This window comes from Mytilus californianus, unplaced genomic scaffold (genome assembly GCF_021869535.1).
Source record: "Mytilus californianus isolate M0D057914Y unplaced genomic scaffold, xbMytCali1.0.p SCAF_5, whole genome shotgun sequence".
In the NCBI taxonomy this organism is placed as follows: Eukaryota; Metazoa; Mollusca; class Bivalvia; order Mytilida; family Mytilidae; genus Mytilus; species Mytilus californianus.
The window spans coordinates 49,477,980-49,496,988 of NW_026262701.1; the positions used below are offsets into that span (position 1 = coordinate 49,477,980).

Here is a 19,009-nt window from a genome sequence, read left to right on the forward strand (position 1 = left end):
AAAAAAAATCCCCCCCCCCCAAATTTTTTTAACCGCCTTATGATTCATCGCCCCCACACTCAATCCCAGCTTTCCCTTTGTGGTATGGTACCTTGCAGTACAATTTTAGAGAGATCCATTCACTTGAACACAAGTTATTGTCTGGAAACTAGAAAAATGCTTGTTTTTTTGTCCCTTTTTGGCCCCTAATTCCTAAACGTTTAGGGCAATTACCCCCAAACTCCAACCCAGCTTTCCCTTTGTGATATGGAACCTTGCAGTACAATTTCATAAAGATCCATACACTTACAAACAAGTTATTGTCCTGAAACTAGAAAAATGCGTTTTTTGCCCCTTTTTGGCCCCTAATTCCCAAAATTTGGAGGAAATTACCCCCAAAATCAATCCCAGTATTCCCTTTGTGATATGGAACCATGTGATACAATGTCAGAGAGATCCATACACTTACACACAAGTTATTGTCATGAAACTAGAAAAATGCTTGTTTTTTGCCCCTTTTTGGCCCCTAATTCCTAAAATTTGGAGGCAATTACCCCCAAAATCAATCCCAGCATTCCCTTTGTGATATGGAACCTTGTGGTACAATGTCAGAGAGATCCATATACTTACACACAAGTTATGTCTGGATGTTACAAAAATGCTTATTTTTGGCCCCTGTTTGGCCCCTCATTCCTTAACTGTTAGTACCATAACCCCCAAAATCAATCCCCACCTTCCTTTTGTGGTATTGAACCTTATGGTAAAATTTCATTGAGATCCATTCACTTAAACTAAAGTTAGAGTGCGAAAACTAATGTGTATTCGGACGACGACGCCGCCAACGTCATACCAATATACGACCACAAAAATTTGTTTGCGGTCGTATAAAAACCTGTATTTATATCCTTCTTTTTATCAATTTAGTAACTGAACTTAATTGTCTCATACAATTATACCACCTCTTATTTCAAAATGTATCATTCATTGAACTAACAATAAAAGTAAATGCAAGTAATGCCTTTTAACACCCATTTTTAATATACAGTTCTCTCATTCATGCATTTGCATGTTTGGGTTATTCCACTTCAGTACTATGTAGCATTTTTACCTATTGTTCTATAAACAAATCCACTATATTAAATCAAATTAGTAGATTAGGAAAAGTATGTCCTTATGATTGAATCTAGTAATCATTTACAGTGGAAAATTGATTTAAAGATAATTTTGACAATTGAGTCTATTTGACAGTTTTTACTATTATCACAATTTCTGTTAAAGATTTGACTAAGGCCAAATAATAACATATGTGGTTCCAGTTACATCCTGAAAATTATGTGGTCGGTGGGTCAGCATTTTTTTTTAAAATTTTTTTGGGGATTGTCAAAATCCTGAAAAAAATCGTGGGTTTACCAAGTACAATATTATACACGCCCCTAACGGAAGTTCGTCATTTTCTATATGTTTGGTTGTAAAATAAACAGACATGCTACGTTTTTAGTTAATTTTGTTGCATTCTGTTAAAAAAAATTGCATTTTAAGCCATAGTGGATACTTCTAATGAAAATTCAGATGACAGAAGTCTTCTAATCTAATTTTTGAAATTCACATTCTAGAAAATGGGATCGTTCAAAATTTATATTTCAGAAATGGAAAAGGTTCTAGGGTAGGTCAGGTAACTGGAACCACACATATACTTTTATTTGGCCTAATTAATATATGTAGTTAGTACCCATGTCTTGATATCATCTGGTAGAATTGCTATCGTATGCACAAGAAGGAAAGTTTGTTACTACTAAATTCCTACATTATTTACATATAAATTCAAAACCCATTAAAATCAAAAATTGAATCAGAGCATACTGTCCAGTGATTTTGCTAGTGCTCGTCACTTTCGTAATTTATGAAACTGTTTTCAAAATGACGAAAGTATTTCAAATCAATTTCGTCTTAAATTTGGAAAGTGTAAAAATATTTTCGCATGAAAGTACTATAATTCTGCCTGTCTGCATGTTTCTGACAATTTTATGACCCTCAGCTAATTAATATTACAGGTGTTATAAAGTTGTGATTACAGCTAATCCGCTTATCGTCATCGGATGGGTCACTAATCTGGTTAATTATTTTCCCTAGTAAAATTAGTCAGTCTGCATTTTAATTTCAATATTTCTCAAGACCAACGACCACAATTTGCTGTTGGTTTGTCATAGTCATGATAGTGTTGTCATTTGAACAAAATTGTTTCCCCCCGGACAGTTCGCTTTTTTTATTTCAATATTTCTTAAACGATCATAATTTGCAGTTAGTTTGTCGTAGTTTCGTCAAATGATCGTATTTTCGTCATCTTCGATAATAAACGTTCAATTTCGATTAAAAAGACAGAACTTTATTCAAAACGTTCAAAAATGTTTTCACGTTAAAAACTTCCATCATCATCAACGAGTCAAACAGGTGCTTCCTTTACGATATACTGCGCATGCGTGAAAGTATTCCTATGAATTTAAAGACACTAAAACGTAAAATACGAAATAAATTTAGTGCCAAAATAAATGAGAGAGACAAATATAGTTCTTACTAAGCAAATTGAAATATAAAAATGATAATTTCCTGCCTTTTTTTAAACACGAACCAATCCGTAGATGAATCCAGATTCATTCTGAATTTATTATATACTTGTCACTTCCCGTTTACATTTCAATTGAAATCGAAAGTAAACGTGATCAATTCTAGATTAATTTACAATTTACAGTTATTGGAATCGTTCCATGTGAATTTGTACAAATCCTTGATTCCAACTTTATAGAAATTAATTCAAAATATCGATTTAAACGTTTTATAAGGATAATGATTATGCAGTGTAGTAGTCTTAAATATACAATTCCTTGGTCTTACAAAGTTCAACAAGTTCATTTATACTGTGATTCTTGGTTTTTAAAAAAAGGAACCCAACTTTTGTTGATCAAGAATGTCCCCTGAAACTAATTGAAGTAAAATTTTGAACTAGATTTTCAGATCTTATATTCTAATCTTCATATTTAAGTGACACATCAGTCAAATCATGCAATTACTGCCTAGTACATTAATGCCTTAGTCCTGCAAAGTCTAACAAAGATGTATAGCTAGTAATATACATACATCCTTGGTTCCTTGCTGTTACCCAAAATAATGTTGATTTTCATCTCGTGCAAAAGTGACTAAAGCCCTCAAAATCCTAGCTTAAACCCTGCTGTCTGATTATTCTATTCAATCAAATGTAAACTTCCAGCCAACTGTCTTCTACCACTACCACTGTCATTAGGTTGACTATCCTGTCACTATATATATATATTCAAGTATGGTTGCAATCTGACAAAGCATTGAAGTAAGCATCCAACAAGTATACTGTATACCCTCTCAATACTTTGTAGCTTGGGATTTAATAAGGGCAATTGTTAATACGACAAACAGCTCGGATAATTTGACAAGTGTGCCAGTTTTGGGAATTGATTGAAGTATTGCTATACTGGGTAAGGAGGGATTAAGCATGCAGTGTGATAGTTTGCAGTTGTCATGGACCAACTTTTAACAAAATAGAACTTTTATGTTATGCTGCTTGGAAATTGCAAATAAACATAGGGTCTAAGTATGACATAAGGTCCGCCCCCTTTCTCAAATTATGTTCAAGCACTCATTTAAATGAAACAGAATCATTCTTCAGATTTAAGACATTGTACATATAATTTATGTTACTATACTAAAGGAGATTCACCTTCTGACGTTAACCGACAAAAAGGTTGAACAAGTTCCACAAATGTCAAATTATTTTTCTGACATAGGACTTCCGCATCACGGCTGCATAACACAGCAACATGTGGATTAAACGTATTTTGCACAAACTCTTGTGCATTCTGTTTGCACTGTGCCATTATTTCTATCTATTTAAGAAGTTACAAAGCTGTTATTGATCGATGAGTCGTCGTTTTTTGCTCATGACGATCTGGATCTCATCTGCCATATTTACGATCATGCGCAATAACAATCTTTAAAGGGGAGATAATTTCATTACCTAATACTGAGATTGCAATACAATCAGATCATAATATTCGTCTGCATTGACCTATCATATTGCAACAAAAAAATACGTCCAAGTTTTTTTTAATGTTCATGTAAACCATACTTGAAATACAATTTTCTTTTCTGTTTTGTTCTTCTATGAATTACGAGAACAGAAAGTAGAATTGAGTGTTGGCATATCCTTGTAATCAAAGCATGGACATTAGGGATCTGTTTTATCAGAAGTCCATTACTAGACGAAGTGTGCAAGCTGTACTATATCTTAAGGCGATCACGATGTCCCCATTATCAGTGAATAGCCCCATAGGTGGTCCTCCCAAATCTTGTTTTATAACTATGGAATCATGGGTACAAATATTATCATCAAACAGATGGCTGTTAATTAGTCTCCTTGAGTGTTTGATTTAAATTATCAGTTTGTTGTAAATGAAGTGAGCCGACTTAGTGCGGTGGTTTCTTATTGCCAGTTATTTAACTTCATTTTAATTCAACATTTAGAAAATGATATAACATTTTATAAACGAATACATTGGTACCAGATTTTTCAAAGGCAAATGAGAACTATAAAATCTTCCGTGTCGGACTAAAAATGTATCGTCTATTTAAAAGATATAGTTGTTTTTGTCAAAATATAGTCATATTTGCCTTTTTTTTAAATAGAACGTTGTGTTGACGAATTATGTCTTGGTTACTTACGGCTGCAGTGAAATGATCAAGGAAGCTTTATGTTCAGTGGCAAATATATCATGCATATTCCATCAAAGAGTTGTCGCAAGTGTTATATTTAACATCAGAGATCGTAACATTCATCCTGAATATGCGAGGTACTGGATTTAAAGTCCCTAATGCGACCTGACGCGGCTTCTATTAATGTATACATCCCACACTTGTAAGAAAGGGTTTTACTGTTGGAACCGGACAATTCCAGGGATTACTTTATATCTTTACGGCCCAACTTAACCCTTGAGACTGATTTAGTATTTGAACAAATTAAACTACAGCTGTAGGTTTTTGAAGTAAGACTTCGTCATATTTCTGTATGAAGTATACTTTCATAAAGAATATATATTTATTACTCATTTGTTTACAAAGATCGTGATCGCAACTTGTCCTACAATTTGAACCTATAAAATTTATACGTCGAACGCACGTGTTGTGAACGGCATTTTTTACATGTATTTTTATGGATAAATGTAACAATATCTGACTGAAATGTCATAACCTTTGTTAGTCCACACCATCATCCGAGGTAATATTTCCGTCAAGATCTCAGTTACGCAGGATCGAAGATATTGGAAATTGAAGAAAGGGTTTACAATTAAATTGAGGGTACAATTTGTTAATTTTGCTAAAAATGGTTATATCTGCAGAATTCCCGTGTAACTTTTAAAAAAACTTATTTCTTGAAATTTGTAATTCGTAACATATACTCTTAAAATAAATATAATAGAATGTAGAAACTCATTCCTAATCCAGTATAATTTTACTGTATATGGATACACAATTCTCCAACCTAATTTTTCCTTGCCAACTTTTTTATGGCAATTTTTTCACAATTACCTCTAAAACCAAACGTTTATTGAATTTATAAGAAGTGAGCTTTTTTATTCCGTCTGACAATTTTTCTACGGTTATAATTGTAGTTTTTAAATTGATAAATATACAAACATATTTATCATTTAATATTAAAACCATCATAATGACTCATGACACTGATATAATATGCTAGTATCTGCTATTCATTAACACGTCAATGGTCAAACATTATTTTCAACAGTGTGCTAATTAAGTTATAGGGTGTTTTGCATAAATTATCTCTTCCCAGAATGCATCGCAAAAAATTTGGCCATTGATTTTTGTTACTATTAATAGCAATCTTGCTCAAATCCCGTTTCAATCACAGTTGGAAGCACGGGGACGTGATCGCCTTACTATATAGCGGGTTGCACACTTCGTCTAGTAATGGACTTCTGGTTTTATCTATACCAGATTGTGATCATTGTAATATTCTTTTACACTGATCATTGTAACTTATAAACTATACTTGCACACTTTTTATAAAAGAGTCATATTTCTATAGGATGATGCTGAATGGTTGTTTAAATTCCAGTGTGCAAATACAATATCCGTAATTTTTCCCTTTTTGAAGTTTTCCCAGTTAAAATGTGTAACCTCACTCTAGTTTGTACTTTGTATGCCTCGATTGATCAATTAAAGTTTATGTAACTTTTCGTATGATCATCACATTAAAGATTAAGATATCTATATCAGAATATCTTTTCATTATTTGAAAATGTGACAGCTCTAAGTTTAGGAGATCCCACTTTCCTCATTCAGAGTAATTTTTGTTGTAATATCAGTTCTGAGTTTCAGTTGTTATGTGAATCAAAATGGAATCATGGGAAGAAATATCATCTTCCTCATAAAAATAAACTGGTAAAGGTGAAGGTACTGACTGTTTGGGGCCAAATTGGCCCTAAAATCAAATGTATTTCAGATGTCCTCTTATTTGCAGAATTGAATGTTGAAGGTTCTTTAATAAAATATTGTAATTTTGTCTTAAAAATTATAGCCTTGTATGTTATTCGGCTGAAGAATGAGGAAATCTCAACCAAAAGGTGAAATTCCATAAAATCAAGACTTTATTAGCATGATTTACAAAACTGATATTGTAACTTTTCAGTTTTTAAATTACTAAAGTACTGCTGCATCTCCATTTATCAAAATTAACCTTTCTGCTGTTCTTCGTAGGCCCTTTTGGGTTAAAAACTCACTTTTTATGTGTTTGACTTCTCAATCTTTTGGTCTTGAGAGTACCTGATGAAAGTTATTTCTGTAACAGACACTGTGGACTGTGCACTGAATTGTATCATACATAATATCTATTTACTGTTGACTGGGATGAATGCCACCTTATACACATGGCAATGTCATCTTATTGGAGGAGAAAACCTAAGTAATTGACATGAACCAGTGATCTTTTGTGAGTTGCTGACTAAAACCATTATAGTCTGATATGTCAAGTATACCTTACCCCTTTTCACAAGACTGGAGCTTATCTCTAAACACAAACACAATTCAGCCAATGAGTAAACAAAAAGAACAACTCACATTTTATCAAGAAATCAAATTTTATTTATTTTTTAAAATAAATATAAGAGATCATAATAAAACTATGACTACTACTTGTTACAAAATTGGTTGACATGCTTAATTAAATGGTTCAAGTAAGACATACATTATTGCACTTCAATAAAAACTAAATGCCTAATGTGATATTTTCAACATCAAAGTTATCTGAAAGCGCCAATAGTTACTTTATACAACTTTGAACAAAGCTTTAACAAGCATATCTTAGTGCTGATGACAGTTTTACAGTCCTACTTAGTGTGTAGTGATTGGTTATATTGTTAATCATCGATCCACACATAAATGTTAATATCTGAATTTTTTTCTACACATGAAATGTCAAAATGTCAAAAAAAATTATCATTTTAGTACAGCATCAAACACACTCAGTAAAGTTAATATACACTTTCACTAATTACTGTTATGATCTGAATAAAAATAATGGTTTCAACTATGGTTTAAAACATTAACTTTTCAAAAAGATTATCATAAAATATCTTTTATTATCTAGTATACTTCCAGATAAAGTAACTGTTCATATATATTTGTACAAAACTTTCAGCTAGCATTTTAAGTCTTGTGAACAACAACAAAAAACAAATTCATATTAAAACCAGGAAGCTATTTACAGCTTAAAATTACACTTAAAATATACTTATAATGGAAATACATGTATTTATACTTCCCTTGACACTGAATATATAATGCCTGAACTAAAATTAGGAAATGAATATGAAATACACACTCATATCCTTATACAACTTCCAAGTTTTGAGTTAGTTTAATAATCTCATTGATCTATTTTTCATTTTTTAAATTGATAACTTTTTTTCATCATATCCTGAGTCAGCCCATGAAATTAAGGAGCATATCACATTTGTACTCTTTGGTGAAGTGCTTTGATAGAACTTAAGCGCATATCTGGTAAAACTGTTCATTTCAATTTTTGTCAGAACTTTTAATTAGTTTCTCAGATGTGCTAAAACAACCTAGATTCTAGTATAAAAGTAATCATGAATCCACAATCATTTGGTTTGATCATTATGCTTAATAATTCCTTAAGGAGAGAGACATATATCAACAGACATAACTCTTCAAAATCACTGGTATGTTTGAATGAATTATTTTTCTTATTTAGTTCTGAGCTTCTCAGTAACCCAAATTATTTTAACTCTGTATCACATGAAAGCTTATAACCTATTGATGAATCTTCCTCTTAAAATCACATTACTGACATAAAGAATTATCTCCCTGAACCTAGGTATAGCCTTAAATAGCATTACATATATATTTTTACAAAACCATTATCAAATTATATGGTTCAATGATTATAAATTATGGATTTCATGTAAAATATCACACATATCAAAATTTAACATCACATGTTCACACCTCACACAAAAATTATAACATCCCTCTTCAAACAAAGATTTTGCATTTAATATATATGCATAATTTAAACACATGACAAAGTATGAATACAAATCTTACAGTAAAATAACAATTTTGGCAATCAATATATAAAAATTATGACAAAGAGACAAAGAATATTTTTTAACTTCCTTGGATATCAAATTGTGAATTAAGTCTCTTATCAAGATAAAAGTTTTTCAATTGGCATCTTTTCCTTAAACAGTTGCATATTACACATTTCAGGAACTTGTTTAAAAAAAAAGGTTTTTACCAATTTTCTTAAAATCAAATAAAATAACACTTAAAATTTCATGAGTCCAAATGTTGAAAGTAATTCAATTCTAACAAAAGCTGTGTAAACAAGAAATGAATGTAACAGGATGCTGTTACGAAGTCTCCCAAACGAAGCTCCCATAATTCATAATTCCCAGGGTCGCCTGACATTGGGCAACTTCCAGTGAAAATTGGTTTGGTCCAGTAAAGTTATATGCATTAGTGATGCCTGGGGACTAACCTTGTATATCATTCAAATCATCTTGGCATGACAAACCAGAATATATATGGTTTAGGGGTGGGGATCTCGACCATTTACAAGATACTAGAACATTGGGGGTGGGGAGGAACCCCTGGGGACTGGCCCTATACGTCATTCAAATGTTCATTACATGACGAACAGGAATATATATGGTTTAGGGGTGGGGATCTCAACCATTTACAAGATATTAGAACATTGGGGGTGGGGGGACCCCTGGGGACTGACCGTATACGTCATTCAAATGTTCGAGACATGACAAATAGGAATATATATGGTTTAGGGGTGGGGATCTCAACCATTTACAAGATATTAGAACTTTCTCAAATGGCAGGGGGTGGGGGTGACCCCTGGGGACTAACCCTGTATTTCATTTGATGTGCTTTATCATGACAAACCAGAATATATATAGTTTAGGGGTGGGGATCTCGACCATTTACAAGATATTAGAACTTTCTCAAATGGCAGGGGGTCGGGATGATCCCTGGGTACTAACCCTGTATATCATTCAAACCATCTTAGCATGACAAACCAGAATACATATGGTTTAGGGGTGGGGATCTTGACCACTTAGAAGATATTAGAACTTTCTTAAATGGCAGGAGGTTGGGGTGACCCCTGGGGACTAACCCTGTATTTCATATGATGTGCTTCATCATGACAAACCAGAATATATATGGTTTAGGGGTGGGGATCTCGACCATTTACAAGATATTAGAACTTTCTCAAATGCAAGGGGGTCGGGATGACCCCTGGGGACTAACCCTGTATATCATTCAAACCATCTTAGCATGACAAACCATAATATATATGGTTTAGGGGTGGGGATCTTGACCACTTAGAAGATATTAGAACTTTCTTAAATGGCAGGGGGTGGGGGTGACCCTTGGGGACTAACCCAGTATTTCATTTGATGTGCTTTGTCATGACAAACCAGAATATATATGGTTTAGGGGTGGGGATCTCGACCATTTACAAGATATTAGAACTTTCTCAAATGGCAGGGGGTCGGGGTGACCCCTGGGGACTAACTCTGAATATCATTCAAACCATCTTAGCATAACAAACCAAAATATATATGGTTTAGGGGTGGGGATCTTGACCACTTACAAGGTATTAGAACTTTCTTAAATGGCAGGGGGTGGGGGTGACCCCTGGGGACTAACCCTGTATTTCATTTAATGGGCTTTATCATTTAGAACATTTTCAATTAAAAAGATTGTGTCTATCACAAACGGTTTTCAATTTATAATCATTTGAAAATTAAAAAAAATAAAATCCCATAGGGTTCTATAGTAAAACCCTCTTTTCTTTTTGCCCCTCAAAGTACTCCTTTATAAACCCCATTGCACAAACAAAACCCTGATTGCACCACTAGACATGTTAGTCTAACATATTGTGAAACCTTAAGTTAATCTGACAAGCGGTTTTGGAGAACGGGTGCGGACAAGTTCAAATTTAAAAGCGGCGGAAGAAGAAGAAGAAGAAGAAGAAGAAGAATAATAATAATAATAAGAACTGAGCAAAAACAATAAGTCTTCCCAAACTTCGTTTGGGAGACTTAAAAATATCATTAGTTGGAGCCAACTGATCAATTGGAACACAGTAAAACAGGTTTACCCTCCCTGAAGCTCAATGTCTCACCTGAGAAATTTTATTTTCAGAGCCTAACAATTGTTTATATAGCTCTAGATAACATTCAAATTGAACTATAAAACAGCTGTAATAAAATAGGATAACACTTGTATGATATATGGTGCAACTAAAACTTGGTGACATTAAAGTATGTGATTTGATATGGCAATCAAAAGTAGTGTGATATGGGGTTCTTTAATATGGCGTGATGAAAATCTGTCTGGATCATGGTTAATGATTTATTGTGGTTTAAATACTAACAATGTATGTCTGAATCAAAGGAACATGGTAAACCCAATTTTCTATTTCACCCCTGCCCCCCCCCCCCCCCCTTTTGCCCATTAATTATTAAAATGTGATACTGTGTATATGAATTACAATTTCTTTTACAGGATGGATTAATACAAATGAACAAAGAAACGGCAACATAATCTTGGTCAGAAAATTGTAATCTACTGTTTAATGAGTAAATCTGAAGCATAAGAGGAACATTCTTAAATATCTCTTATTTAACTTTATGATAAAGTGAAAGAAAATAAGCGGTCAAAAATCATAAAATGTTGTCATAAAAAAGGAAGTGTATTTAAAAAAAAGGGCATTTTGACAAGATAAAAAGCCAAATTATAGAACAGAATGAGATCCTTAACCAAAGATTATATATACCAAATTATGAATAGATTCTGTAAAAAATGGAGAAGTCATGAGACTTTATGGCACATTCCTGTATAGTGACAGGGCAACTTTCTATTTATGACTTAATCATTAACTGGAGTATGTATCATAGTTGTTACAGTATGAATTTAACTATTTAAAAACTATGTAGACCAGTTACCCTCTACATACATTTGTAAATTATTGTCTCATGAGAAAAGGTAATGTTTCTTAACTTTTATGTTCAAATGTTTCAACTATTGATCGATAATGCCATTTTTATCAAATAAATCATTACCACATAAGAGTATCACATTATTTATGTAAATGATAAAAATAAAAAACTTCTTTAACCTTTAACCTAATATCACATGTTCATCAAACTCCAGGAGTTTTAGTCCCATACACTGAATGGTGTAACTTTTTCAACCTTGGTCTCTTTTTCTTGGTTTTTGCCTTGCCTTTATAATACTGATTGAGTAAAAATAACAACACTAATCCTGTGCCTACGAAGGCCAGTACAGGGTATACCCCTGCAGTATCCACATTATGCACTGAATGTCTGTCTCTAAAATGAGGTTCATGTGGAAGCCCAACAGGTTCTTTAATTTCCTGTGCTCCAATGTCTAAAGTTTTTCGTTCATTTCCTATGATAACTGCTTCATCTAAACCTACTGAAAGTAACTTCTGCTGTTGAAATAGATTTCTGAAAAAACAACAACAATAAAATTAAAAGTATTGAAACTAAAACTGCTCTGATGGAACTCGGCTAAATCAAACAACTTTCGGTAAAATTTAAATTGAATTGACCAGTTGCAAGAAAATGAGTTAACAATTGTGTGAGTTTGAGTGCAAGTCAGGAAGATGTCATTTAGCCATGTCAAAGCTGAAAGAGAATGCAAAAGAAACATAAAAGTGTGCTGTAATGTGGTCTAGCAAATATTTGGTGAGAAAAATCTTGCATATTTGCTTTTATCTTGTTTTGTCCAGAGTAAATATGAAAATAACTTATATATTTGCATACTAGTCGAAAGCTAGTGGTTTACAGTCAAGTGTGAAAAAAAATACTTGTTTGCAGGTTTGTTTTGTTATTATGTGATTTAGTTATAAATATATGACTATTTTTTTATGTCTTTTTTTATTGGGCTTAAGCTCACTCTATGATGTATATATGCTTATCTTTGAAAACCCACAGTGTGAACTTCAGTCGTTCATTTTACTCCCATGTATTCCCATATCAAGTTTCTTTTTTTCAATACTGTTCATTGGATGGGATGTGCATACACTTTCATGAATGTCACTATATGTGTAACATTATTATATTTTGCAACAATGTGTATAAGCTACTTACATATTTGCTGTCTTGTTGAGAGGATGTGGTTTAGCCCATACTTGATGAGGACAAGGAGGAAGTACTTTTGACACTGTAGAACCAAGATGTCCTTCAATAACTTTAGAATATCTATGTAGATGGTTACCTACAAATAAAACAAACAGTAATTCAATCCTACTTTCTTAAATCACTCAATGAAACCAAATTCTACACAAGAAATTGACACAAACAAACAACTATAATCAAAACATATTTCAGTGAATCATTGAAATAATTTTATTTTTTTATTTCTCTTCTCTAGAGTTTTCAAAAGGAAGGTTGTATGACATTGCGTCATTTTTCGAAAAAAAACGGGGGGGGGTTCTAACCCTCGGAACATCATGAAAAGTTCACATAATTGAAAAAAATCAAAAAAGGGGGGTCCAACCCTGGAACACCACCCCCTCCCTTGATCAGCCAATGTCACATAAACAAGCTTAATTTTCATAAAAAGCTATTTCAAAAATAAGTGTACAAGTGCTAGATAGAGTGTTTTGTTTAACCCACCAGGCTATTATTTCATTAACCTAAACACCTCCTTTAAAGAACTTTTTGTGTTCTAGTCTTCTATACAAACCTTCCATTCTGGTAGGAAGTTCAGAAGAGGTCAAGGAAACATGATCCTGACCAGTAAACAGAGGAACCATGTTGTTATAAGCTGTGTACTCCAACAGGGCACTCAGTAACCAATAACAGTCTGTAATAAAATAAAGTTATGAAGTATATGCAAGCAAACATATAAAGTTCAATTTATTGAAGTTATCATATTTGACTAAGTAATTGCCTTGGTGTATCTAAAAATCCAAAAGATGAGAAGGTTTTCATAACTGCTGATTTTGTTTGCTACATGTATCACTCACTATTACTAGGTATTGGTACCACAGATACAATAAGTCACACAGATCAAGATCTGTTGTACACAATTGCAACATCCATTGTATTATAATGACGATGGGAAATACACACAAGTATCTGCTGTACAAGATGTCCAAAACAATTGTTTTTAATAGCAACCTAGAATTAAATCCCATTGTATCTGCTGTACCTATAGCCAGTAACAGGATGTGATGAATATATAATAAATGTAGAATTTATACATGGAAAGCAGGTTATGTTAACATATATGATATAGCAATCCAACAACACAATTAAACTGTTAACACAGAGATATGTCTTGCCTTTTTGTTATTTTGATAATGCAAATGTTGAAATTAAAATAGCAATACTTAACATGTATTCAAAGTCAATGAACCATGACTTGTAAATGACATGCACAGGGCTAAAAGCAATCTCCATGGAAATAAGATGTGCCAATGCTTATACAACTGCATACCAAATATGACTGACTTATCATAAGTCATTCCCCTTAAACAAACCTAAACATAAACATTAACTTGTAAACTATGTGAAAGTTTCAAAGTCAATGAACCAAATATTCTCCATGGAAATGAGATGTGTTAATGCTTATACAACTGCATACCAATTATCATTGACCTACCACTAATGGTTCCCCTATAACTGAACTTATCACAAACTAATACATGTAAACTAAGCGAAAATTTCAAAGTCAATAGACCATGACTGAGGGGGCAGGGCCAAATAATCTTTTTGACTCCGTCAATGCGAGACAATTACTGTAGTTTCATAATTGTTCGTAGAATATCAACTTTTGTGTATTTAATGACTATAGGTAAACCACGAATTTAAATATTCTAGGAAGTAGGAATTTTCTATATGCTGAAATGTAGATTTAGGCAAAACCACAAAATAAAATATCAAAGAAAATGTGATTTTTCCTCAATCCACAAAACCGGTATCCATGAAAATAAATGAATTCATAGTAACCAAAAAATGTTTTGAGATCTACCTTTGGAAAATGCTCAAACATGTATAACAATATAATCCTTACCTTTCTGCATATGACTGTTGTCAAGACAATTAGAATCACCATATAAGGCAACCCTTCCACTATCTGGTCCCCCAGATGATGTCTGATGTATTCCTAGTATAGGCACTGTATCCACTGATTTTGATTCACCTTTTAGCACTTCATGTCCTTGAAATAAAATATTCATAAATGTATAAAACTAAAATCACAAGGCACATCAGCAGCCAACATAGGGACTCTGTGGTCAAGTGGTCTATGTTGTTCTTTTACAGAAATCTACAGCCGGTCAACACTTAAAAAAAAAACTTTTACCCCAGACTGTATCTAAATGATAACTGCAAAAAGGCCATTTGTCAGTAAAAAAACAGTCTGGGATTAAATTTTTTCGACATGATAAATTTGTAAACCTTCATGGATTGTTATGAAACTTGAACAGAAGCTAATCTTCAAGACCAAGAAATAGCACCTTAAGAAAAAGTTTGATTTTTTTTTCAAATTCTGTATTTTACTGATAAATGGACTCAAGTCAACATTACACTTTTAACACTTACAGCAGCAATTAGAGGCAAGACACAGGGTTCCGCGGAACCCCTTACAAATTTTTTGTCTATATTAGGGGCTAAGCAACATTTAAAAATATATTTCAATTTACAAAATTTAATATAACAAATTCACAACTTCTTTTACACTTACCTTGGTCTTTAAGATTCTGTGTAATAAGAACTCCATCTGATGGAAACTTGGCAATACTTGTACCAGAGGCATAATACACTGCAAAATATTTTTTTCTTATTTTTCTTGTTATTCTGTCTTATTTTACCTTCATTTCTATTAATAAGCAAAGCAGAAGTTGATTGTTCTATAAAATTAAGAGTTCTTTGATAAATAAATACTTGAAAAATGTTATGGACTTGTCCAGCAAGAAGTCAACATGTTTTTGAAGGATAAATAGAAATAAAATAATGAAAAATAGAATTTTTGGGACAGTTTAGACCAGTTAAATAAAACTTACACTCACCTATAATGAAATATTATTAATCAAAATATACATTAAATATGCTGAGATGATTTTTGTTTTAGTAGTTTAACAATATACTTACTATCATGATCTCCCATCATAAAATCTCCTTCATAAACTTCATCACTAAAAATATACATTCTTACATCATCAAAAACAGTGAAATATTCAAATAAAATAACTCAAATACAATTCAATGTCATAAAAATAATTTCTAAAATTAACAAGAGCAATTGTAGTGTATGAGTCAATTTTTTTATGAGATCAAGTATGAACCAATAAAATTTGGTTGCAATTCATGCAGGAATAACTAAAATTTTCTTGGAAATGATTTCAAATATTTAAAAGTGTGGTTAATAATATAAACCCCAATCATATTCATTAATACAGTTGTAGGCCTAAATAGTGGTCTGTCACAAAATGCAGAAAAATTTATTCCATTCAACGATATAAGCTTTCTTATGCATAAGGCCAAAATAAATAAATAGTGTGTTTCCTATTTCACCTCCAAAAAAATTAGGTAGGGTAGGTAGGTAAAACATTTTATTTTATGAAAACATTTTATTTTTTTTCTATTGTCGACAGCAATAAACAAGGTTCCAAATCCAATCCTTGATAAGCCACCCTTTGCCCGATTCTTTAATATTTAGAATAGTACTTAAATCTACAGCATTTTTAATTTTCTATTTTAGTTCTGTCAGAAATATGAAAATAAACTTCATGGGTCAAAATAGGGAATATCATCTAGTCAATGAATTATCTTAAACCAAAAATGGCAGTGAAAAATCATGGCATGTTATGTATGTCCTAGTTGAACCTAACAATGTAAATGACACACACTGGTTACGGGTGGGAGCAGATTTGATATTACCCCTTGAACACATTGTGAACTGATGCTTAGCAGAGGTTGATTATGATGTTTCGAGGGGTAAACTCTGCCCTTGCACCCTCTTTATTTAATATATAAAGATGTGTTTTCAAATAAATTGCAGAAATAAATATAACATGTAACTAACATGTATACATTGTTATATGGACCAGCCAGAGAAAAATAAAAGAATAAAAGTTGACATGGTGCCAGGACAGATTCATTTATAAATGAACATGAATCATACACCATGTCTGCCATGGGAAAGCTTCTTTCTTCACTTTCTCGTTACACATTGTTGTCCCCTGTCATCATTAACTCAACTGCTCAGAGGCATTGACAGCCATTTTTGTTACGTCTTGAGCACAATTGGGTATGTACAACATTCACGAGAGCGTTTTTTACAACAATAGCTGGACTGATTTTAGCAGCGAATTGAACACATTACACTCTATAACCGTAAATTCACTGACAGATACCGTCTGTCCAACCTTGAACGATTGACTTTTAGTCCAAAGAAGTTGAGGAAAATATGTCAGCTTCATACGTTTTTCGTCTATCAGGATCATCATGATGTTCTTCAAAAAGGTTCATCAGATCGTAATTAATATCCGGAATCAATGTCATTATATTGTTTGCGTCCATGTGATCATATTTCGTATATTTGACAGATAATACATGGCACGGTTGTCGACAAGCCTAACTGTGGAACTGAAACTCTCATGGTCTTTATTATGTTTTCTGATTTGTGTGAAAAGTCAGCAAATTGTCAAAAAATATCAAAAAACCTACGGGCTACGGTTTCCCAGCTACCACAAGCTATGCTTGTTTATTAGAAATCTTGGTTCTTGATGCACTTTACTGATGCATATAAGTCGTAACTGTCAAACACTTTGCGGATCAATAGTATTCTAAACAGATAATCGGATCCTGGAAAACCAAAAATTCCGGATTTAAAATTTTTTTTTAAATTGTCAATAAAATGTTTAGGGTCGATGTCAGAAGCAGAGGTAGGGTAGGGAAACCGGAAACACACAATTTATTTCTTTTGGCCTAACCGAAGACCTTCCCAAAGCACAACTAAATATGGTTATTACCCAGTATTTCATAGGACTGTTGTTCAATATATATATAGATTCTACCACTGCATCAAGTGTGATACAATATTTATCTACTTGAGACAGTTAAATTTTTAAAATTTAAAACATGAGGCTCGCCAAGCGTTTTAAATATTTAAAATTTAACTGTCGAGAGTGGATAAATATCGTATTGCACGAGATTTGGTGGTGGAATCTGTTTCTCTAATGATTATTAGACAATATACAGACAATCTTAATCCTTCTTTTCGAATGATCTACAAAAAGATGTGTTCTTTCTATGTGACGTCATCAGGCATGGTCGCCTTTTTTTCATGACGTCACAATAGGAAATTTAGAGGAATGCAAGAAAATTTGACATCATAATCGAATTTTGACCAATGAAGAACTGAGATCAAACGAACCACACCTTGATTAAAAAAAAATTATCAACAGCTCAGGAAAAGGATAAATCAGGTAAGAACTAGAGAAATATATATATCTTTCTACTTTCATCCTTAAGACTGTACTTAACATATTTACCAAATTATACATACCTAAAGGCCATGCCTAGAGACATTATCAAATCGTTTAAGGCTGGTATATTGGCTCCACCTGTGTCTGGCATCCACCATTGTCTAAAATAATAATTCTCAATCTTAATGGACAAAAACATATAAAACTGTATTTATTAATAAATAAAATTCCATAAGCCAAAAAGTCAAGATTACACACTAATTTATTTCAGATATCAATATTCTGTTGCACTAAATATTTAGATTTGATCTATGACCTTGCAGTCAGCTTTAATTCACATTTAAAATTTTATAGTAAAACAGTATACCAAGTTTGAAGAAATTCAAATGTAAAACTCAAATTCCTACATCTAAAAACTTTTATATCATTTTGTCCCTTTTAACTTATATCTTCGATTTTGAAATTAAATTGGCTTCATGGTCTCACTATGTCAAGCCAAATGTATGGCTGGATTTAAGTTCAAGCTCTCTTGTTGGAATATACTGTGGAGTATACACATGGTCAAACAAACTTCATACTTTATTATCTCTGCAAACTTTTTTTCTAGGATTAAATCAAAATACTTATCTCAATAACACTTGGCAACCATAACTTACCTAGTATTTTCATCGTAGAATTTGACCTTTTTCATAACTGATACATTATACCAATCAGCAAAAATGATGACAGATAAACCATTGTCTATATCTCTCTTTAGTTTTGTTACTTCTTCTGGAAAGTATTCTTCCTCCGCATCAACAATCAACAGAGTACCATACTGACTAGCATCAAAACATGTGAAAGGTGAACCTGAAAAAAGAGTAAATTGACAGAAATTACTATGCATTCCTGACATTAGAATAGGTCTTAGGTGAACCTGAA

General features: G+C 32.6%; 2 protein-coding genes across 4 annotated transcripts in view; both read right to left on the reverse strand.

Moving 5' to 3' along the window:
• LOC127702394 (trafficking protein particle complex subunit 8-like) overlaps window positions 1-3,971 on the reverse strand; it is a 56,750-nt gene extending 52,779 nt beyond the window's left edge. For all 3 annotated transcript variants that reach the window (XM_052206592.1, XM_052206593.1, XM_052206591.1), the window contains exon 1: window positions 3,725-3,971. In XM_052206592.1, coding sequence (XP_052062552.1) covers window positions 3,725-3,881 — 157 coding nt within the window. In that variant the 5' untranslated portion in view covers window positions 3,882-3,971. The remainder of the gene's footprint in view (window positions 1-3,724) is intronic.
• A 6,953-nt stretch (window positions 3,972-10,924) lies between these two features.
• Window positions 10,925-19,009, reverse strand: part of LOC127702398 (membrane-bound transcription factor site-1 protease-like) — a 29,034-nt gene continuing 20,949 nt past the window's right edge. The window contains exons 21-28 of the mRNA XM_052206596.1: window positions 18,745-18,937; window positions 18,169-18,249; window positions 15,750-15,793; window positions 15,343-15,420; window positions 14,671-14,817; window positions 13,339-13,458; window positions 12,741-12,867; window positions 10,925-12,095 (exon numbers count right to left, since the gene is read on the reverse strand). Of these exons, the coding sequence (XP_052062556.1) occupies window positions 11,768-12,095; window positions 12,741-12,867; window positions 13,339-13,458; window positions 14,671-14,817; window positions 15,343-15,420; window positions 15,750-15,793; window positions 18,169-18,249; window positions 18,745-18,937 (1,118 nt within the window). The 3' untranslated portion in view covers window positions 10,925-11,767. The remainder of the gene's footprint in view (window positions 12,096-12,740; window positions 12,868-13,338; window positions 13,459-14,670; window positions 14,818-15,342; window positions 15,421-15,749; window positions 15,794-18,168; window positions 18,250-18,744; window positions 18,938-19,009) is intronic.